Here is an 18,097-nt window from a genome sequence, read left to right as displayed (position 1 = left end):
CATGATAGAAGCTCTAACTGGCTTATACTTCGTAAATTAGAAAGCCCTACTCACTAAAACTGCTGACTAACAGAAACTTGCATCAACTTTTTATAGAGAAAACTAAGCATGAGAAGTTTAAAAGTTTCATCAATTACAATCAAACGAGTGGCAGAATAGGAATAAAATCCAGTGTCCTGAAAAAACATGCATTATCTATGGAATCTGGCTTTCCTTTTATTTCATTTCTAGAATTTTTATTAGCTCCAAATCTAAACCCAGGATGAAGCAACAAAATTACAAATTCAGTGGTAACATCTGAAAAAATAGCTTCCTAACCAGAAACTTCATTTGGGGTGCTCTTAAGGATGTAAAGAATGCTTTATATCAACTAAATGATGACATTTTACACAGTCATGCTATATTTCTTAATATTTCAGAAGAATTGAATTATAAATATGGTTAATTCTGAAAGAGCTGAAGAGATGCATGAAAATTATCAAAGAAATGGGTAAGCTTTGCCTAAATTCTACAAAAGTGTTCTGCAACTTCAAATATATCTTATCCTTTTCAAAACTATAGCAAAAATATTAATTTTTTTTCCAGAAAGAGCAATGCCTATTTGCGTTTTTCTGGACCTCATCTTAATCACTGTTACAACTGGCTTAATAGTAATTTTAGGAAGTGTAATAACTATAGGATTTATTGATTTAGTACTTTTGTTCTTCAGATCTCTCTTCTGAATTTCTTGTACCTTACCAATATAAGAGGAGAAATACCTGGATATTTTCAATTCAATTCTCTGTGGAAACTTTATTCCATATGGTGCAGTTAATGAAAGAAAATACTGGATTCTGGTTATTTTTCACTAAATGGATGTCTGTGTGTCTATGTATGTGTGTATATTATAAAAATTTCCTATAATCTGTTAATTTGTAGATTTAAAATTGAAATGGCTTAGTCTATTTTAATTTCACTTTTACCATAATAATTGTGTTACACTTAGATATATGAGCTGTAAAATCCAAGAACTCTCCTTTTGATCTCCTGTTTCATTAATGCAGGACTACAAATAACCAGAAAGGGAGTTTTCACTGTATCTCCCCATGTACTCTTCTCTACTCTCAACTCTGATAGAAGAGAGACTTTCAAAAGACTACCTAAACCTCCCTTCAAAGGCTTTTCATGAAGGTCAATGGGTGACAGAAAAGTTTCCCTGAAACAAAATGTATCAAAAGAGAGTATACTGAGTCTTACTCTTTAAAATCAGCATTTGGGAGACACATGGCTGGCTCAATTGGAGGAGCATGTGACTCTTGATCTCATGGTGCATGAGTTCAAGTGCCACATCAGGTGTAGAGATTACTTAAATAATAAAATAAAAAACTTTAAAATCAGCATTTGGAATAATGGAAGAGCTATACAATCTTAAAGCACTTGTCATCTATGAAATATCTCAGAGCAGATTGGCCCAGTACTTAAGTAAATTATTAACCTCAAGAGGAATAAAATTAAGTGACTTGCCATTTATCAAAGCTGACAGAACAATATGTTATAAAGCTGAAGAAAAGAGTCAGAAGTTCATCTTTCTCTAATGTATTTTTTAGAAAAGTTAATCTGATGACCTCCAGTCTTCCATTAATGTTTAAGAATCTTTTGTGTATGTGCTGTTGGTGGGAATGCAAGCTGGTATAGCCACTGTGGAAGATAGTATGGCGGTTCCTCAAAAAATTAAAAACAGAGCTACCTTATGGCCCAGCAATTGCACTACTAGGTATTTATCCAGAGAATATAGAAGTGCTGATTTGAAGGGACATGTGTACCCCAGTGTTTATAGCAGTGATGTCCACAATAGCCAAACTATGGAAAGAATCCAGTTGTCCAGCAGCAGATGAATGGAAAAAGAAGTGGTGTGTATGTGTGTCACACATACACTGGACTATTACTTAGCCATCAAAAAGAATGAAATCTTGTCATTTGCAGTGAGGTGAATGGAACTAGAGAGTGTTATGCCAACTGAAATAAGTCAGAGAAAGAAAAAATACTACCTGATTTCACTCATATATGCAATTTAAGAAACAAAACAGATGAACGTAGGGGAAGGGGAGGAAAAATAATATAAGACAAAAACAGAGAAGGAGACAACCCATAAAGACCCTTAACTATAAGAAAGTGAGGGTTGCTGGAGGGGAAGTGGGTGGAGGGATGGGGCAACTGGGTAATCGATACTAAGGGAGGGCCCTTGATGTAATGAGCACTAAGTGTTGTATGCAACTGATGAATCATTGAATTCTACCCTTGAAATTAATAATACGCTGTATGTTAACTATATGTTAAGGAATTGAATTGAAGAAAAATACTGTATGGTTCCACTTACATGAGGCACCTAAGGTGGACAGATTCACAGAGATAGAAAATAGAATGATAGTTGCCTGAAGCTGAAGGCAAGAGAGAAGAAGGAGGATTATTGTTTAATGATACAGAGGCAGTTTTTCAAAAGAGTTCTGTGGATGAATGGTGGTAATGGTAGCACAATATGAATGTACTTAATACTAATGAATTGTACACTTAAAATTAGTTAAGAGGGTAAATTCTATGTTACATGTATTTTACCACAATTTTAAAAAATTCTACTTCAGAGGTATGACTTCAGTTGTTACCCTAACTAGTGTAGAGACAGCCAGTGACAACTTACTTTCCCATTGATTATAATACAAATCTTTGTACTATGTATCATTAAGTGTGTTTTTTAAATTTCAGTGTTTATGCAGATTTGCTATCAAGAGTGAAATTTGATACTTCAGAACAATTTTAATTAGAAAATTTTGCAAGTTATATTCACATTGTAACCTTTCCATTTTCAACATTTATTTTCCAGAAAACCACCAGAACTGCCCAAAGTAAGAAAACAAGTTGTTGGACCTATTGAGATAGTAAGTAAAGTCACTTTAAGAAAGTATGTGTATCCAAAACTTTTAGGGAATTGTCAGTAGTGCCTAAAATGATTGGTAGTTTACATCTATTGGGGGGTAAAGGGAAATTTAAAAAGTTATTAATCACAATATGATTTCCAATAGGAAAAAATATAATCAAACCAACATTCCGATAATAGAGATAAGAAAAGAAGCACAGTATTTATTTATACAATGATCCCAGTTTTGCAAAAAACAAAAAAACAAAAAAAGTGTGTATGTGTATGTGATGCGTAAGTATTGTCAGAAGCTATTTCTTTTTTCTAAATTTTTTTTATTTTTTAAAAACATATAATGTATTATTAGCCCCAGGGGTACAGGTCTGTGAATCGCCAGGTTTACACACTTCACAGCATTCACCATAGCACATACCCTCCCCAATGTCCATAACCCTACCACCCTCTCCCGACCCCTCTCCCCCCAGCAACCCTCAGTTTGTTTTGTGAGATTAAGAGTCTCTTATGGTTTGTCTCCCTCCCGATCCCATCTTGTTTCATTTATTCTTTTCCAACCCCCCCAAAGCCCCCACGTTACATCTCACTTCCTCATATCAGGGAGACATATGATAGTTATCTTTCTCCGATTGACTTATTTCACTAAGCATAATACCCGTTAGAGGCTATTTCAAGTGGTGGGGAATTGTGAGTGACTTTTACTATTTTGTGTTTATATTTCAGTATTTGCTAATGAGAATACATTGATATAAGTTGCTTTGTTATTTTTAAAGTGTATAAATTCTTTTGAAATAAAAAATAATTATCTAAATATTTTATAAAACCTATACATAAAAAAGTATATGGGTGCATTTCTTTGGGATTATGTTCAAGGAACATTTTCAGGAATGTGTTCCCAAAACAACTCCTCTCCCTACTCTAATCTCTATGTCAGCCTGGCTGTCAGTGTCATTAGAAATTCACATGAAACAGTACCTGCTTTTTCAGAAATCAGGTTCTAAAAAATGTGGGACATAGGAGAACATGACAAACCTTATCAAGGAGATAACACACTATTCTGGAGGAAGGTGGAGAAGCAGATACCCTCTTCTCTGTAGTACCAAGTACAATACTCTGGCAGTTACTCCATAAATATTTATTAGCAATCACATGAATAAATGGAAAAACATTAATTTTTTTCAGTCTCTACTCATAAAATATGTACTAAGTTCCTCTTGCTGTTATGCAAATCTCATTTCATTTCAGTACCATTATACATTTTATCTTGACTTCTCAGTAAGATAATAATCCACATTTTCAAATTTTGTTCATGTTTTTGTTTTGGAATAGCATTGTTGGGATCTGCTAAAGAATAGAATATAAAGCAATGAGTATTTGGCTTTCAGTTATTTCTTTCTTATTCTAAACAGCTTTGCAAATTGTTATAAACCCTTATTTAAAGAATAGATGTTGTCCTGGGTAGGAAAAAATCCAACAAATTTGAAATAATAATGAATATGATGTATTACATTTGATGAACTAATTTTTACTACATGGTTACTGTTCACTGCACATAGTTGTATCATTGCTATGATGCTGATAAGCCTAAGGAATTGAGAGTTTAAAGTTCAGCTCTCCATAAGCCAAGATACGGTCAATGCAGTGTTTCAAAATATTTTATTCCAGAATCAACCAAATAGAAGGAATTTTCTGATTCATACCCACATCTGATCTGACCTGTGTCAGAGATGTCACAGATGTATAATTTGTACTGATTTTGCTACTTTATATTTTTCAACACTTCTTCAAAATGCATTGTACATCTTTAAGATCAGGGATTTTTTTTACTTTATTTACAAATACCTTTCCACAATTTTATACATTTAGTTAGTCTCCTAATTTATAAAATAACATTTACTAGATGGCAAAAACGTAGGCTCATTTTGATTTTGTTTTTTATAGCTATAATGCCAACATGTTTTGTTTTCCTCAGTTCCGCTTTGCTGATGGACTGGACATCACACTCATGATCTTGGGATTACTGGCATCACTGGTGAATGGAGCCTGTCTTCCTCTAATGTCACTGATTTTAGGAGAAATGAGTGATGACCTTATTAGTGGGTGTCTAAGCAAAACCAATACAAGTGAGTACAATATTTACTTTTCTGTATTTCTGGGGACTCAAAGCCTTAAGTAAAACAGAGAGCTCATAATACAGATTTTTGTATCATCAGTTTCCACATAATATGTATATAAGTCATTTATCCTCCTCGTTACTAGGGACAAAAGAACCAAAATTTGTTTTAGCCTTTGTCAAAGAAACAGAATCAGTAAGATATGAGTGTGTGTGTATATATATCTAGAGATAGAGACAGAGAAAAAGAAATTTATCTTAAGAAATTGGTTCATGCCATTATGGAAGCTGACGTGTCCAGAATTTGGAGGATGGGCCAGCAGGCTGGAGACCCAGGAGTGAACTGATCATGGTATATAAAACTCATCTGAGACTGAGTATACCTCACCTTTTCTCTCTAGGAAATTAAAATAATTTTCATGAGAAGTGATGATTATATCACTTTTAGATATGTTTAGATGATTTAACCAAATCATTATATTATATCAATTTTATTTTAATTAAATTATATCACTTTTAGATATGTTTAGATGATTTAACCAAAGGCTCAGGCCATTCTAGGGCACTGATCTATAATTCACCCTTTAAAAAGGAGCAGCCAAGAATGACAAAAATCTCTCAGCTGCTTAAAGTTTCATTAATAGTATGTAGATATGCATGGCATTGTAGAACATAATGCAGCAAAAAAGCCAAACTGAACATGCAGAAAATTATGGTATTGGAGACAAAAACTCTGAATAAAAATAGGAGGGAAATCTAGCAATCAGATGTGGGTGAAAAAGGGGTTCTGTTTTCCCATAATTATAGATGTCTTTCATATATCATTACCTTTGTTGTATCCTATTTCAAGATCATGTCCTTAAAGGTAACATTCTTTAGATGTAAACCCAGCAGTTCTATGTACTGACATACTAAGTATCCAGTCTTTTTTTATCTGTTGGATATTATAAATTTTAGTAATTCCTTGATTTTATACATTTTCCTCCAAATAACAAAGTAGAAAGCATCCCTATGGCTATTTATTATAACTGAGATAAATGTATCATTAAAACCTGGACTGTCTTAGGATGGTCCACTCTCACCACTGTTGTTCAACATAGCACTGGAAGTCCTAGTCTCAGCAATCAGACAAAATAAATAAAAATAAAAAGTATCCAAATCAGCAGAAAAGACGTCAAACTTTCACTCTTCACAGATGACATGTAGGAAACCTGAAAGACTTCACCAAAATATTTCTAGAATTGATAAAAGAATTCAGCAAAGTTAAGGATATAAAATCATTGTACAGAAGTCTGTTGCATTTCTGTACACTGACAGTGTATACAATTGCACCAAAAACCATAAGATACCTAGGAATAAACCTAACCAAGGAGATAAAATATCTGTACTCTAAAAGCTATAGAGCACTTATGAAAGAAATTGAGGAAGACACAAAGAAATCAAAAAATATTCCAAGCTCATGGATTTGAAGAACAAATATTATTCAAATGTCTATGTTTCCTAGAACAATCTACATATTCAGTGTAATCCCTATCAAAATACTACCAGTGTTTTTCACAGACCTAGAACAAACAATCCTAAAATTTGTATAGAACCAGAAAAGACCCCAAATAGCTAAAGTAATGTTAAAAAAAGAGAACCAAACCTGGAGGCATCACAATTCTAGACATCAAGCTATATTACGAAGCTGTAATCATCAAGACAGTATGGCACTGGCACAAAACAGATGCATAGATCAGTGGAAAGAATAGAGAGCCCAGAAATGGACCCTCAACTCTATGGTCAGCTAATCTTCAAAAAAGCAGGAAAGAATGTCCAATGGAAAAAAAGTCTCTTTCACAAACTGTGTTGGGAAAATTGGACAGTCACATGCAGAAGAATGAAACCGGACCACTTTCTTACACCATACAGAAAAATAAACTCAAAATAGATGAAAGACCTAAATGTGAGACAAGAATTCATCAAAATCCTAGAGGAGGATACAGGCAGCAACCTCTTCAACCTCACTCGCAGCAACTTCTTGCTAGACCTGTCTCCAGAAGCAAGGAAAACAAAAGCAAAAATGAACCATTGGGACTTCATCAGGATGAAAAGCTTTTGCACAGCAAAGGAAACAATCAACAAAACTAAAAGGGAATCTATGGAATGGGAGTGACATATGGGATATGTCAAAAGTGACATATCAGATAAAGGGCTGGTATCCAAAATCTATAAAGAACTTATCAGATTCAACACCCAAAAACCAAAAAATCTGGTCAAGAAAGGGACCAAAGACATGAACAGAGATTTCTCCATATAAAACATGTAAATGGCCAACAGACACATGAAAAGATGCTCAACATCACTTGTCATCAGGGAAATAAGAGTCAAAACCATTAATGCCACCTCACACTGGTCAGAATGGCTAAAATGAACAACTCGGGAAACAACAGATGTTGGCAAGAATGGGGAGGAAATTGGAGCTCTCTTACACTATAGGTGGGAATGCAACCTGGTGCAGCCACTGTGGAAAACAGTATGGAGGTTCCTCAAAAAGTTAAAAATACAGCTACCCTATGGCCCAGTAATTGCACTACTAGGTATTTATCCAAAGGATATAAAAGTGCTGATTCAAAGGGGTACATGCACCCCAGTGTTTATAGCAGTAATGTCCACAATAGCCAAACTATGGAAAGAGCCCAGATATCTAGCAACAGATGAATGGGGGGATATATATATAATATATTCTCAAGAAAATGGACTTATTAGATTTATAATAATGTTAACTTTCTATTCTTTAAACTAAAATTTGTAATAGCAATCTCTGATCTCTTTAATAATATGTCATGATATGCCAATGATATCAATGTATTTATCTAAACCTTTATCAAACTCTTTATATATATATATATATATATATATATATATATATATATGCCATCAAAAAGAATGAAATATTGCCATTTGCAATGACATGGATGGAACTAGAGAGTGTTATGCCAAGTGAAATAAGTCAGTCAGAGAAAGACAAATACCATCTGATTTCACTCATATGTGGAATTTAAGGGAAAAAAACAGACGAACACAGGGGAAGGGAAGGAAAAAAATAAGACAAAAACAGAGAAGGAGACAACCCATAGAGACTCTTCACTATAGGAAACAAACTGAGGGTTGCTGAAGAGGAGGTGGGTGGGGGAATGGGGTAACTGGGTGATGGACATTAAAGGAGAACCTTTGATTTAATGAGCCTGGGTGTTATATGCAATTGATGCATCTCTAAATTCTACTCCTGAAAATAATAATACACTATATGTTAATTAAGTTGAATTTAATAAAAAAAAATTTTAAACCTGTACTTTTTTTTTTTTAGACAAAAGCCTAGCTTTTATATACTATACTCCCTTCTGTGTCCTATTTAACTTTAAATACTAATTTATATCCTCTTGTTTTCCACCTGAAGGCTAATCTTTCAAGTGTTCCAGTCTTGTTTGAGCAGAATAAAACCATCGCTTCCACCTCTAGATCCTTCATGTGATGATTTCCTGTCTCCAGAGTTATTAATTTTTAATATTTTAATGATAGAAAGTAGATTTAGGATGTGATTCTGCTTATTAAACAAATGGAGCCACCAATTCACTGAGTAAATATTTATTGACTGCCACCCATGTCCTTCTCTCCAAATTAATGAGTGAAAGGAGGAGGAAAAATAAAACTTAGCAACCCTAAGTCAATATGCTTGTGAGTATTCCTTTTGTTAGAGCTGCTCTATAATAGATTCTCTTACAGCTTTAGATAGGATGGGTACTACATAGCAACTGATACTGCTTTGAATGATAATTTTTGATTTTGCTTAAGGCTTCTACAGGTTTTTTGAATTTCATTATGTAGGCCGTCAAATATGGTGAACATGTAAAGAGTTTGATAAAGGTTTAGATAAATACATTGATATCATTGGCATATCATGACATATTATTAAAGAGATCAGAGATTGCTATTACAAATTTTAGTTTAAAGAATAGAAAGTTAACATTATTATAAATCTAATAAGTCCATTTTCTTGAGAATATATTATATTTGATTTAGAGTGCTATGTATGAAGCAGTGTGGCCAATTATGAATTAATTGCTTTCAAAATTTAAAACATGTTTTACAGCAAATTACCAGAATTGTACTCAGTCTCAAGAGAAGCTGAATGAAGATATGATTAAGTAAGTCCAAATAAAATGTTATATCATGTGTATTGCATGCTGCTTTATTCAGTACTTACAAGGAAGAAACTGAGGTTTGGTGATGAATATCACATGTAAGTGATTAATGCAAATGAGTCCTTTTCTTTAGATATATATTTTTTTAAGATTTTATTTATTTATTTGACACAGAGAGAGAGATCACAAGTAGGCAGAGAGGCAGGCAGAGAGAGGGAGAAGCAGGCTCCCTGCTGAGCAGAGAGCCCGATGCAGGCCTTGATCCCAGAATCCTGAGATCATGACCTGAGCTGAAGGCAGAGGCTTATTTAACCCACTGAGCCACCCAGGTGCCCTAGATATATTATTTTTAAATTTAAAAATTGAATATAACTTCTACATAAATTTTTCTTTAATTTGAAAGGTTCATATACGTAGGCTCATTTGCTTTAAGTTGTATTTGACAGAATTTTCATGAAAATAAAATTCATTTCGGAATTTGCATTTTTAGGCCAATTTTGCATTCTAGAACTGAAGGTACATATCCTAAAGGCAAAAGGATTTGTTTTTCCTTTTTTTTCCAAATTATTTTCCTTACAAACCTTATAGAAAAATGCTACTTCTATATACTTTAAAAACCAAAGAGTCATGTGCAACAAATATTAAAAATAATAAAATAATTTTAAAAATTAAAACAATAAAGTTTTATTGACTAGTTTTGGAGACTGATTTTCAGACTATGAAAGTAATGTTGTATTCATACTAAAAATTGTAAAATCTGGGGGCACCTGGGTGGCTCAGTCATTAAGTGCCTCTCTTTGGCTCAGGTCATGATCCCAGGGTCCTGGGATTGAGCCCCGCATCAGTCTCCCTGCTCAGTGGAGAGCCTGCTTCTCCTTCTCCCTCTCCCCCTGCTTGTAGTCTCTCTCACTGTCTGTCTCTCTCTCTCTCTGTTAAATAAAGAAATAAAATCTTTAAGGTAAAATAAATAAATAAATATTGTAAAATCTGAAGTAAATAATTTTAAAAGGACATTTAATAGTTTCTGTATTCAACAGTATCATTTCCTTTGTCATGTGTTAAGTTTATTAGATGCCGCTTTACTGTATTTGCTGGACTTTCATAGTGTCTCGCTAAAATTATGAGAGTTTTTGCTACAGACCTAAGAGATCCCTCATTTTTCTCCAAAAAGTGAAGCTTGTGTGTTACACAACCCAAGGGACACCTATCATGTTGCAGTGAAGCTCTCTGGGCCATAATTCTTGACCTGCACTGTCCAGTATGTTAGCCACAGCTACATATGGTTACTTAAATTTGAATCAGTTAAAACAATAAAACCTAATATTTAGTTCCTCCTTCTCAGTCACATTTCAAGTGTTCAGTAGTCACATTTGGCTGGTGCCATCTTGTATATCATTGATAACAGAACATTTTCTTCATCACAGAAAGTTTTATCGTACAGCACTCTTCTATGCAATGTAAATGGCGCCCTCTCCAGTTGTACTTTGCTGCAGCCTCAGCTTTCGTTGAGACACAGCTGGTTTTTAGCAACTTTTACATAGAATTTCTTTATATTGGTTCTTTTGAAAATTCCTGATTAAAATCCAGTGTATTTCCTTCTACTGAATTCTGTTTCTACAATGTCAAACTGGGGTTCTGATGTATAACCATGAATTTTGAGTTTCTTACAAAGAAGTTTGGAACTTTTAAATATAGGAACATCCATTTTAAAAAAAAAACATTTAAAAAAGAGAATAAAATGAAAAGGCATGTCTATGTACAATTATTAGAAGGTCACAAAATTTACCAAAAAAATTCTTAACATTCATACTATAAAATTTGTTATGCTGTTGTTTCTCAAACTGGTGTTCTGTTTTGGAATATTTGGAAAACAAGTTTTCGTGGTCAAACAGGTTTTAAAAATGCTGTATATAACAGCCTCCTCTTGGATACATACAGTATAGATAAGTGTGGTAAAACTCCATTTACTCTAAGTTATTAAACCTGTTTGATTATAAAACCCAATTTTTTCCCCCAAATACCTGCTAACATCCTGTGAAACTAATGTTTTGATGTAACATTTTGGGGAATCATTGCTTTATATCTTTTTTTTTTTTTTTTTTTGATGAGGACAAGGTAATACCTCTTTCAGCTATAATCATCAGGAACCAAAGAATTTTATTCCACTTTTTATTTTCCAAAGACAATAACTTGTATAGCTTTATGTAAGTTTAACATTTTATTTTATTTTATTATTATGTTCAGTTAGCCACTGTATAGTACATATTTCATTTTTGATATAGTGTTCAGTGATTCATTAGTTAAGTATAACACCCAGTGTTTATCACAGCATGTGCCCTTAATACCCATCACCCTGTTTCTCCCTCACCCCACCCTTCTCCCCTTTGAATTCCCCAGATTTGGATTCAACAAGAAAATATTCAATTATTTTCAGAATTTTTGGTAAATAAAACAAGGACAGAGGTTGAACATTAAAATGTTAAACTTAATGTTCAACCTGTATCCTTGCTTCATTTACCAAATATTCTGAAAATAGTTGAATATTTTCTTGTTGAATCCAAATCATAATGACTAAATAGTACCAAGATTATTGCTGGTAAATATGCCTCCTCTTGCCTCAAGAGTTAATTAATTAAATCCATATGAACTTCTAAGCAACTTGCTTCCTCCTTTTACTACTTCTGATACATCTTTTATAATCTACTTTTTTTTTTAAGATTTTATTTATTCATTTGACAGAGATCACAAGTAGGCAGAGAGAGAGGAAGGGAAGCAGCTCCCTGCTGAGCAGAGAGCCCGATGCGGGGCTCGATCCCAGGACCCTGAGATCATGACCTGAGCCGAAGGCAGAGGCTTTAACCCACTGAGCCACCCAGGCACCCCCCATAGTCTATTTTAAAGGGGCAAACTATATGACCATGGTTGCGCTAGATTTAGTTCAGTTGCATTTCATGTAAAATCCATTATAATAGTTGTATAACCATGATAGAAATTATTTCTCTCACATGTAAATATCTGAACGTAGGTAGTCTATGTATGAAATATGGCTTAAAAGCCATTAGGGGGACACCTGGGTGGCTCAGTGGATTGAGCCGCTGCCTTCGGCTCAGGTCATGATCTCAGGGTCCTGGGATCGAGCCCCACATCGGGCTCTCTGCTCCGCGGGGAGCCTGCTTCCTCCTCTCTCTCTGCCTGCCTCTCTGCCTACTTGTGATCTCTCTCTCTGTCAAATAAATAAATAAAATCTTTAAAAAAAAAAAAAAAAAAAAAAAAAAGCCATTAGGGACTTGGCACCCTCTGTCTTTGTACTGGTCCTATCACCACATCTGTTTTAGCAGGGCATATTGCCACTTCAAATAAAATGGAGTTTCTATTATTTAGGATATCGGCTGATAGCAATTTCTGCTACATCAAGTAGTGGCCTAAAATAATTCCCAGATTGTGTACAGTAGGACTGTTAATAGGTGATACATTGTAAAAGGAGATAGATGTTCATAGTTAATTGGTCTGAGAAAATTGAATTGAGTTGAAGAACAAAATTAAAGAATTTCCTTACTTTTTTCATTTTTTTGTTATGTTCATGTATATTATCAGTTTCCAAGGAAGAATGATGCTAGGTATACAGGGTTTCCCAAATCTACTTGAGAAATACTGGTAAAGTGATTCAGATTTTAAGTTCAGGAATCAGATCATGGATTCAGGATTCAGATCTTGGGCTCTGCCACTTTTTAACTATAGAAGCTGTTGGGTAACTTCTGTAAGCTTTGGTTTCTTCACATGTGAAATGAGATGTTAATACTTCCTGAAGATTCAGTAAAACTCAGATATCAAGGACTTGACATAATATTTAGCACAAATTAAATGCTCAATAAGTGAAGCCATCAAATCAGCCTTAATTTGCAAGCAGTTTTGAATCAGAAGACTTAGACTATGAAGGTAGTCTCATTTCCTGATGCAAAATAAAATACCCGGGCTCTGGGACTACTGACATTTGTTCTCTTGGGACTACTGAGGTTTTTTTCCTGGGTCCCTGGTAGTTTGGATGTCTGATTACTGGATAAATGAAGGGTTAGTAAGTATAGTATCTTCCTTTTGAAATAAATTGAATGTGTTGCTCTCTTTGTTTTTAAGAAATAATCTCATTTTTTTTTTAAAGATTTTATTTATTTATTTGACAGAGAGAGATCACAAGCAGACAGAGAGGCAGGCAGAGAGAGAGAGAGGGAAGCAGGCTCGCCGCTGAGCAGAGAGCCCGATGCGGGACTCGATCCCAGGACCCTGAGATCATGACCTGAGCCGAAGGCAGCGGCTTAACCCACTGAGCCACCCAGGCGCCCAAGAAATAATCTCTTAAAGAGTGCATCAGTTCTTCTGTAAAATTATTTTAACAACTTTTTCTGATTAAATGCTTAATAGTTTCATTGTAAATCGTGTAAAAAGGTACAAAGAAAAATAAATCACTCATAATCCTGCCATTAATATATAATGAACATTAGTTTTAGTTTATATTATTACAACTTTTTTGCATGTATGTGTATGCATATATAATTTTAATAGAATTATACTGTTCATATGATTTTAATAGCTTTATTGAGGCATAATTTCCTTATCATAAAACTCAATAGTCTTAACTGTACAATTCAATAAGTTTTAGTAAACTGACAGAGTTGTGCAACCATCACCACAATCCATTTTTAGCCTACTTCCACTACTCTGCAGAGATCCCTCTTTTGTAGTCAATCCCCATTCCCACACCCAGCCCCCAAGCAACCATTTACCTGTTTTCTCTCTCTAAAGATTTCCATCACCTGGACTTTGCATGTGTGTGGGAGCACATCATATGTAGGGTATCTGGCTTCTTTTCTTTATTAGCATAATGTTTTTGAGTTTCATCCATTTTGTAACATGTGTCAGTAGTTTATTCCTTTTAATTGCTTAGTAGTAATTCGTTGCTGGGGTACACCTGCAATGTTTATCTGTTCACTAGTTGATGGAAAATTTGAATGTTTCTGGTTTGGGGCTATTTATAAATAATGCTTCTGTAAACATCAATAGAGAAGTCTTTGTGTATGCATACGTTTTTATTTCTCTTGGGTAGATACCTAGGGGTGGAATTGCTAGGTCATAGGTTAAGTTATGTTTGTCTTTTTAAGAAACTACCAAACTGTTTTCCAAAGTGGCTATACCATTTTGCTTTTTCACCAACAATGTGTAAGCGTTCCAATTTCTTCATATCCTTGTCAACATTTGGTTTTGTCTTTCTTTTTTATTATAATCATGGTAGTAGGTGTGGGGTGATACATTGTGGCTTTAACTTGCATTTCTCCAGTGACTAATAGTGAGCACTATTTTCATTACTTTTTAGACATTCGTATATTTTCTTTGGTTAAATGTCTGTTCAAATATTTTGCCTATTTTTTAATTGTGTCATTTGTCTTATTACAGAATTATGAGAATTCTGTTTTTTAAATTCTAGATGCAAGTTCTTTGTCTTATGTGTGATTGGCAAATACTTTCTTCTAGTCTGTAGGTAGTCTTTTCATTTTATTTAAGGTTTCTTTTGAAGCCCAGAAGTTTTAAGTTTGGATGGTGATGTACAATTTATCAAGTTTTTCTTTTATGGATTGTGCCTTTGGATGTTAAGAATTCTTTGTCTAAACCAAGATCATGAAGATTTTCTCCTACGTTTTCTTCTAGGACTTTGAATATTTTAGCTCTTACACTTAGGTCTGTGATCCATTTTGAGTTTATTTTTGTGACTGTTATGAGGTAAGACTCTAACTTTTTTTGCATATGGCTATATCCATTTGGCCTGGCACTATTCCTTGAAAAAATTTTCTATTCTCCTTTCTCCTATTCTCCTTGGCATCTTTGCTAAAAATCAATTGTCCAAATATAAGAATTAGTTTCTGTTCTCTCAATTTTGCTGCATTTATTATTATATCTATTTTTAGGCCAGTATCATACTGTCTTGATTCGTGCAATTTTAGAAAATAAATAAATAAATAAGACCAGAAATTGTAAGTCCTCCAACTTTGTTCTTAAAAATTATCTTGGGTCTTCTGGGTTCTCATCATTTCTATGTACGTTTTAGGATCATCTTGCCAATTTCTGCCAAAAAGCCTACTGGGACTTTTGATAGGGATTGTATTAAATCTGTACATCAATTTGAGGATATTGTCATCTTAACAACATTGAGGCTTCCAATCCATGAACATGGATTACCTCTCCATTTATTCATATCTTCTTTAATTTCTATCAACAGTGTTTGTAGTTCAGTGTTCAGATCCTGCGTTTCTTCTTTTTATTTGCTTTTATAACCCATTTTCCTCTTAAAATATTGTAAACATTAGAAAATAGTCAACTCTTATTATTTGCAACAGTTTTATTAAAGTTGTCATGAATACTGAATTAGCAAATATTAAACCATTGTTACTAGGGTAAATACAGGGTTAGGTTCCTGTGACCCTGTGGTCACAACATTTTCATCATTCAACACAAAACCTCAAATTATGTGTATTTCCATTTAAAGACAACTTATTTAAAAAATAATTATCATATGATCTCTCTGATATGAGGAGTTTGAGAGGCAAGGTGGGGGGTTTGGGGCAGTAGGGAAGGAAAAAATGAAACAAGATAGGATCTGGAGGGAGATAAACCATAAGAGATTCGTAATTCTCACAAAACAGAGGGTTGCTGGGGGGTGGAGGGGTAGGTATAGGGTGGTTGGGTTATGCACATCTGGGAGGGTATGTACTATGGTGAGTGCTGTGAAATGTGTAAGCCTGATGATTCACAGACCTGTACCCCTGGGGCTAATAATACATTATATGCTAATAAAAGTACTTTTTTAAAAAGACAACTTATTTAATATATGTTGTTAATTCATTAACATTGAATTCAGAGTCAATAGCACTGTAACTCGTGCCTGAATGACACCTATCTAACACATATATTTTCTCCATAGGACACATTACAGCTTTCTTACACTTAGGAATACTAGACAGCACTTAAGCATGCTGCCTAAGAGTCATTTTAAACAGTGGAATCATCAAAAATTAAACAAAAACACAAAAATCAGAAAAAGGTGGCACTACATAGACCACAAAAATGGCACTTGTTCACAGTGTGAAAGCTGAAACAAGAAGGCAGAGTGTGCCTTGTTCAACCTCAGCTAGGAACATCTTTGTGGGGCAGCTCAGATTTTTTATTCTCTATGCATGTCCATGAGTAACAATGAAAACATCTGAGTATTTGGGGGTTAAAAATAAGCTTTAGTGACCAAGCAGATTTGCCAACAAATAATCTGGGAATAATGGGGATGAATTGTATGTTCCTCTGTGTTTTCCTTGATACTTCACTTTCCTGGCTTTCTTTCATGTTGTCCACTCTCCGGCTTGCTTTGCAATTCTTTCTCTTTACCCCAAACTCTACCATGTACCTGAGCTCATTCCTTTGTCCTCTATCTTTTTCATCTACACTTAATTTTCTTTCTCTGTGGGTAGTCTCAGCCAGTACTTTGTTTTAATTACCACCTGTAAGCTGATGACTTTCAAAATTTACATCTCTAGCCTAGACCCTGCTCCAACTATGTCAGACTCTCATTTTTAGCTTCTTACTTAAAACCCACTTTGATGTTTAATAGGCACCTTGGTCCTAATGTATCTAAATCAAAACACATGATAGCTCTTACAAATCTATTCCATTCCCCATTGTCCATGGCTGTACATGGCACACCATTCACCCAGTCGCTCAAATCAAAATCTAAAGAGTTATCCTTAACTTCTCCCCTTCCTGCATTCCTCACAATCGGTACATTGGCAATTTCATTTTGCTGTATTTCCAAAATATAATTAGAATCTGTCCATTTCTCTGTACATCAGCTGCCATTTTCGTCCAAGTCCCTATCCTTCTCACACACTGGCCATTGCAATAGCCTCCCAACTAAACTCCTGCTTCAATTGGTTTCACTTCCATTTATTCTTCATAAAGGAGCCAGACTGATCTTTTTAAAAGTTGAACTGAGGGGTGCCTGGGTGGCTCAGTGGGTTAAAGCCTCGCCTTCAGCTCGGGTCATGATCACAGGATCCTGGGATTGAGCCCCTCTTCAGGCTCTCTGCTCAGCAGGGAGCCTGCTTCCTCCCTCTCTCTCTGCCTGCCTCTCTGCCTGCTTGTGATCTCTGCCTGTCAAATAAATAAATAAAATCTTTAAAAAAAAAAGCTGTGCAATGTACCATGGCTGCCCTACAATATTTGCTAAATTCTCTGACCTAATCATTTCATACCAGTTTGGAATTCTTTTGTTCCTGGAACATGCTAAGGTTTTTCCTGCCTCAGATACCTTATTATTTTCTCTATTATTTTTCTCGCTTTTCTTGCTCTTTTTATGGCTATCTCCATTTTACCTTTTGGAATCCAGCTCTTTTACTTCCTCAAAAAAGTTTTTCTTGGGGCACCTGGGTGGCTCAGCGGGTTAAAGCCTCTGCCTTCAGCTCAGGTCATGATCCCAGGGTCCTGGAATCGAGCCCCACATCGGGCTCTCTGCTTAGCGGAGAGCCTGCTTCCTCCTCTCTCTCTCTCTGCCTGCCTCTCTGCCTACTTGTAATCTCTATCTGTCAAATAAATAAATCTTTAAAAAAAAAAAAGTTTTTCTTAACCATTTTATCTGTACTAGCTCTCCCAACCCACCTTTTACTCACTGGTTATTCTGTGACTTATCACCCTCTTTACTTCCCTCATAGAACAACCTAAAATTATTTTTCTGTGTGTATTGTCTGTCTCCTCCCACCAGGATGTAAAATTTTACACCGGTATGTAAATGAAGGAGGGCCTTATTATCTTGCTCATGACTGTATCTCTAAAATGCCACACATAGTGGGTACCTAGTATATATTT

General features: G+C 34.8%; 1 protein-coding gene across 1 annotated transcript in view; it reads left to right on the top strand.

Annotated features, from left to right (window-relative positions):
• The first annotated feature begins 437 nt into the window (after positions 1-437).
• ABCB5 (ATP binding cassette subfamily B member 5) overlaps positions 438-18,097 on the top strand; it is a 119,142-nt gene continuing 101,482 nt past the window's right edge. Inside the window, exons 1-4 of the mRNA XM_046020966.1 lie at positions 438-490; positions 2,858-2,912; positions 4,878-5,028; positions 9,151-9,205. Of these exons, the coding sequence (XP_045876922.1) occupies positions 438-490; positions 2,858-2,912; positions 4,878-5,028; positions 9,151-9,205 (314 nt within the window). The remainder of the gene's footprint in view (positions 491-2,857; positions 2,913-4,877; positions 5,029-9,150; positions 9,206-18,097) is intronic.

The sequence above is a fragment of the Meles meles genome, chromosome 10, assembly GCF_922984935.1.
Source record: "Meles meles chromosome 10, mMelMel3.1 paternal haplotype, whole genome shotgun sequence".
NCBI lineage: Eukaryota > Metazoa > Chordata > Mammalia > Carnivora > Mustelidae > Meles > Meles meles.
The sequence above is the reverse complement of the archived record's forward strand: the minus strand, read 5'-3'. Positions and strand labels throughout refer to the sequence as shown.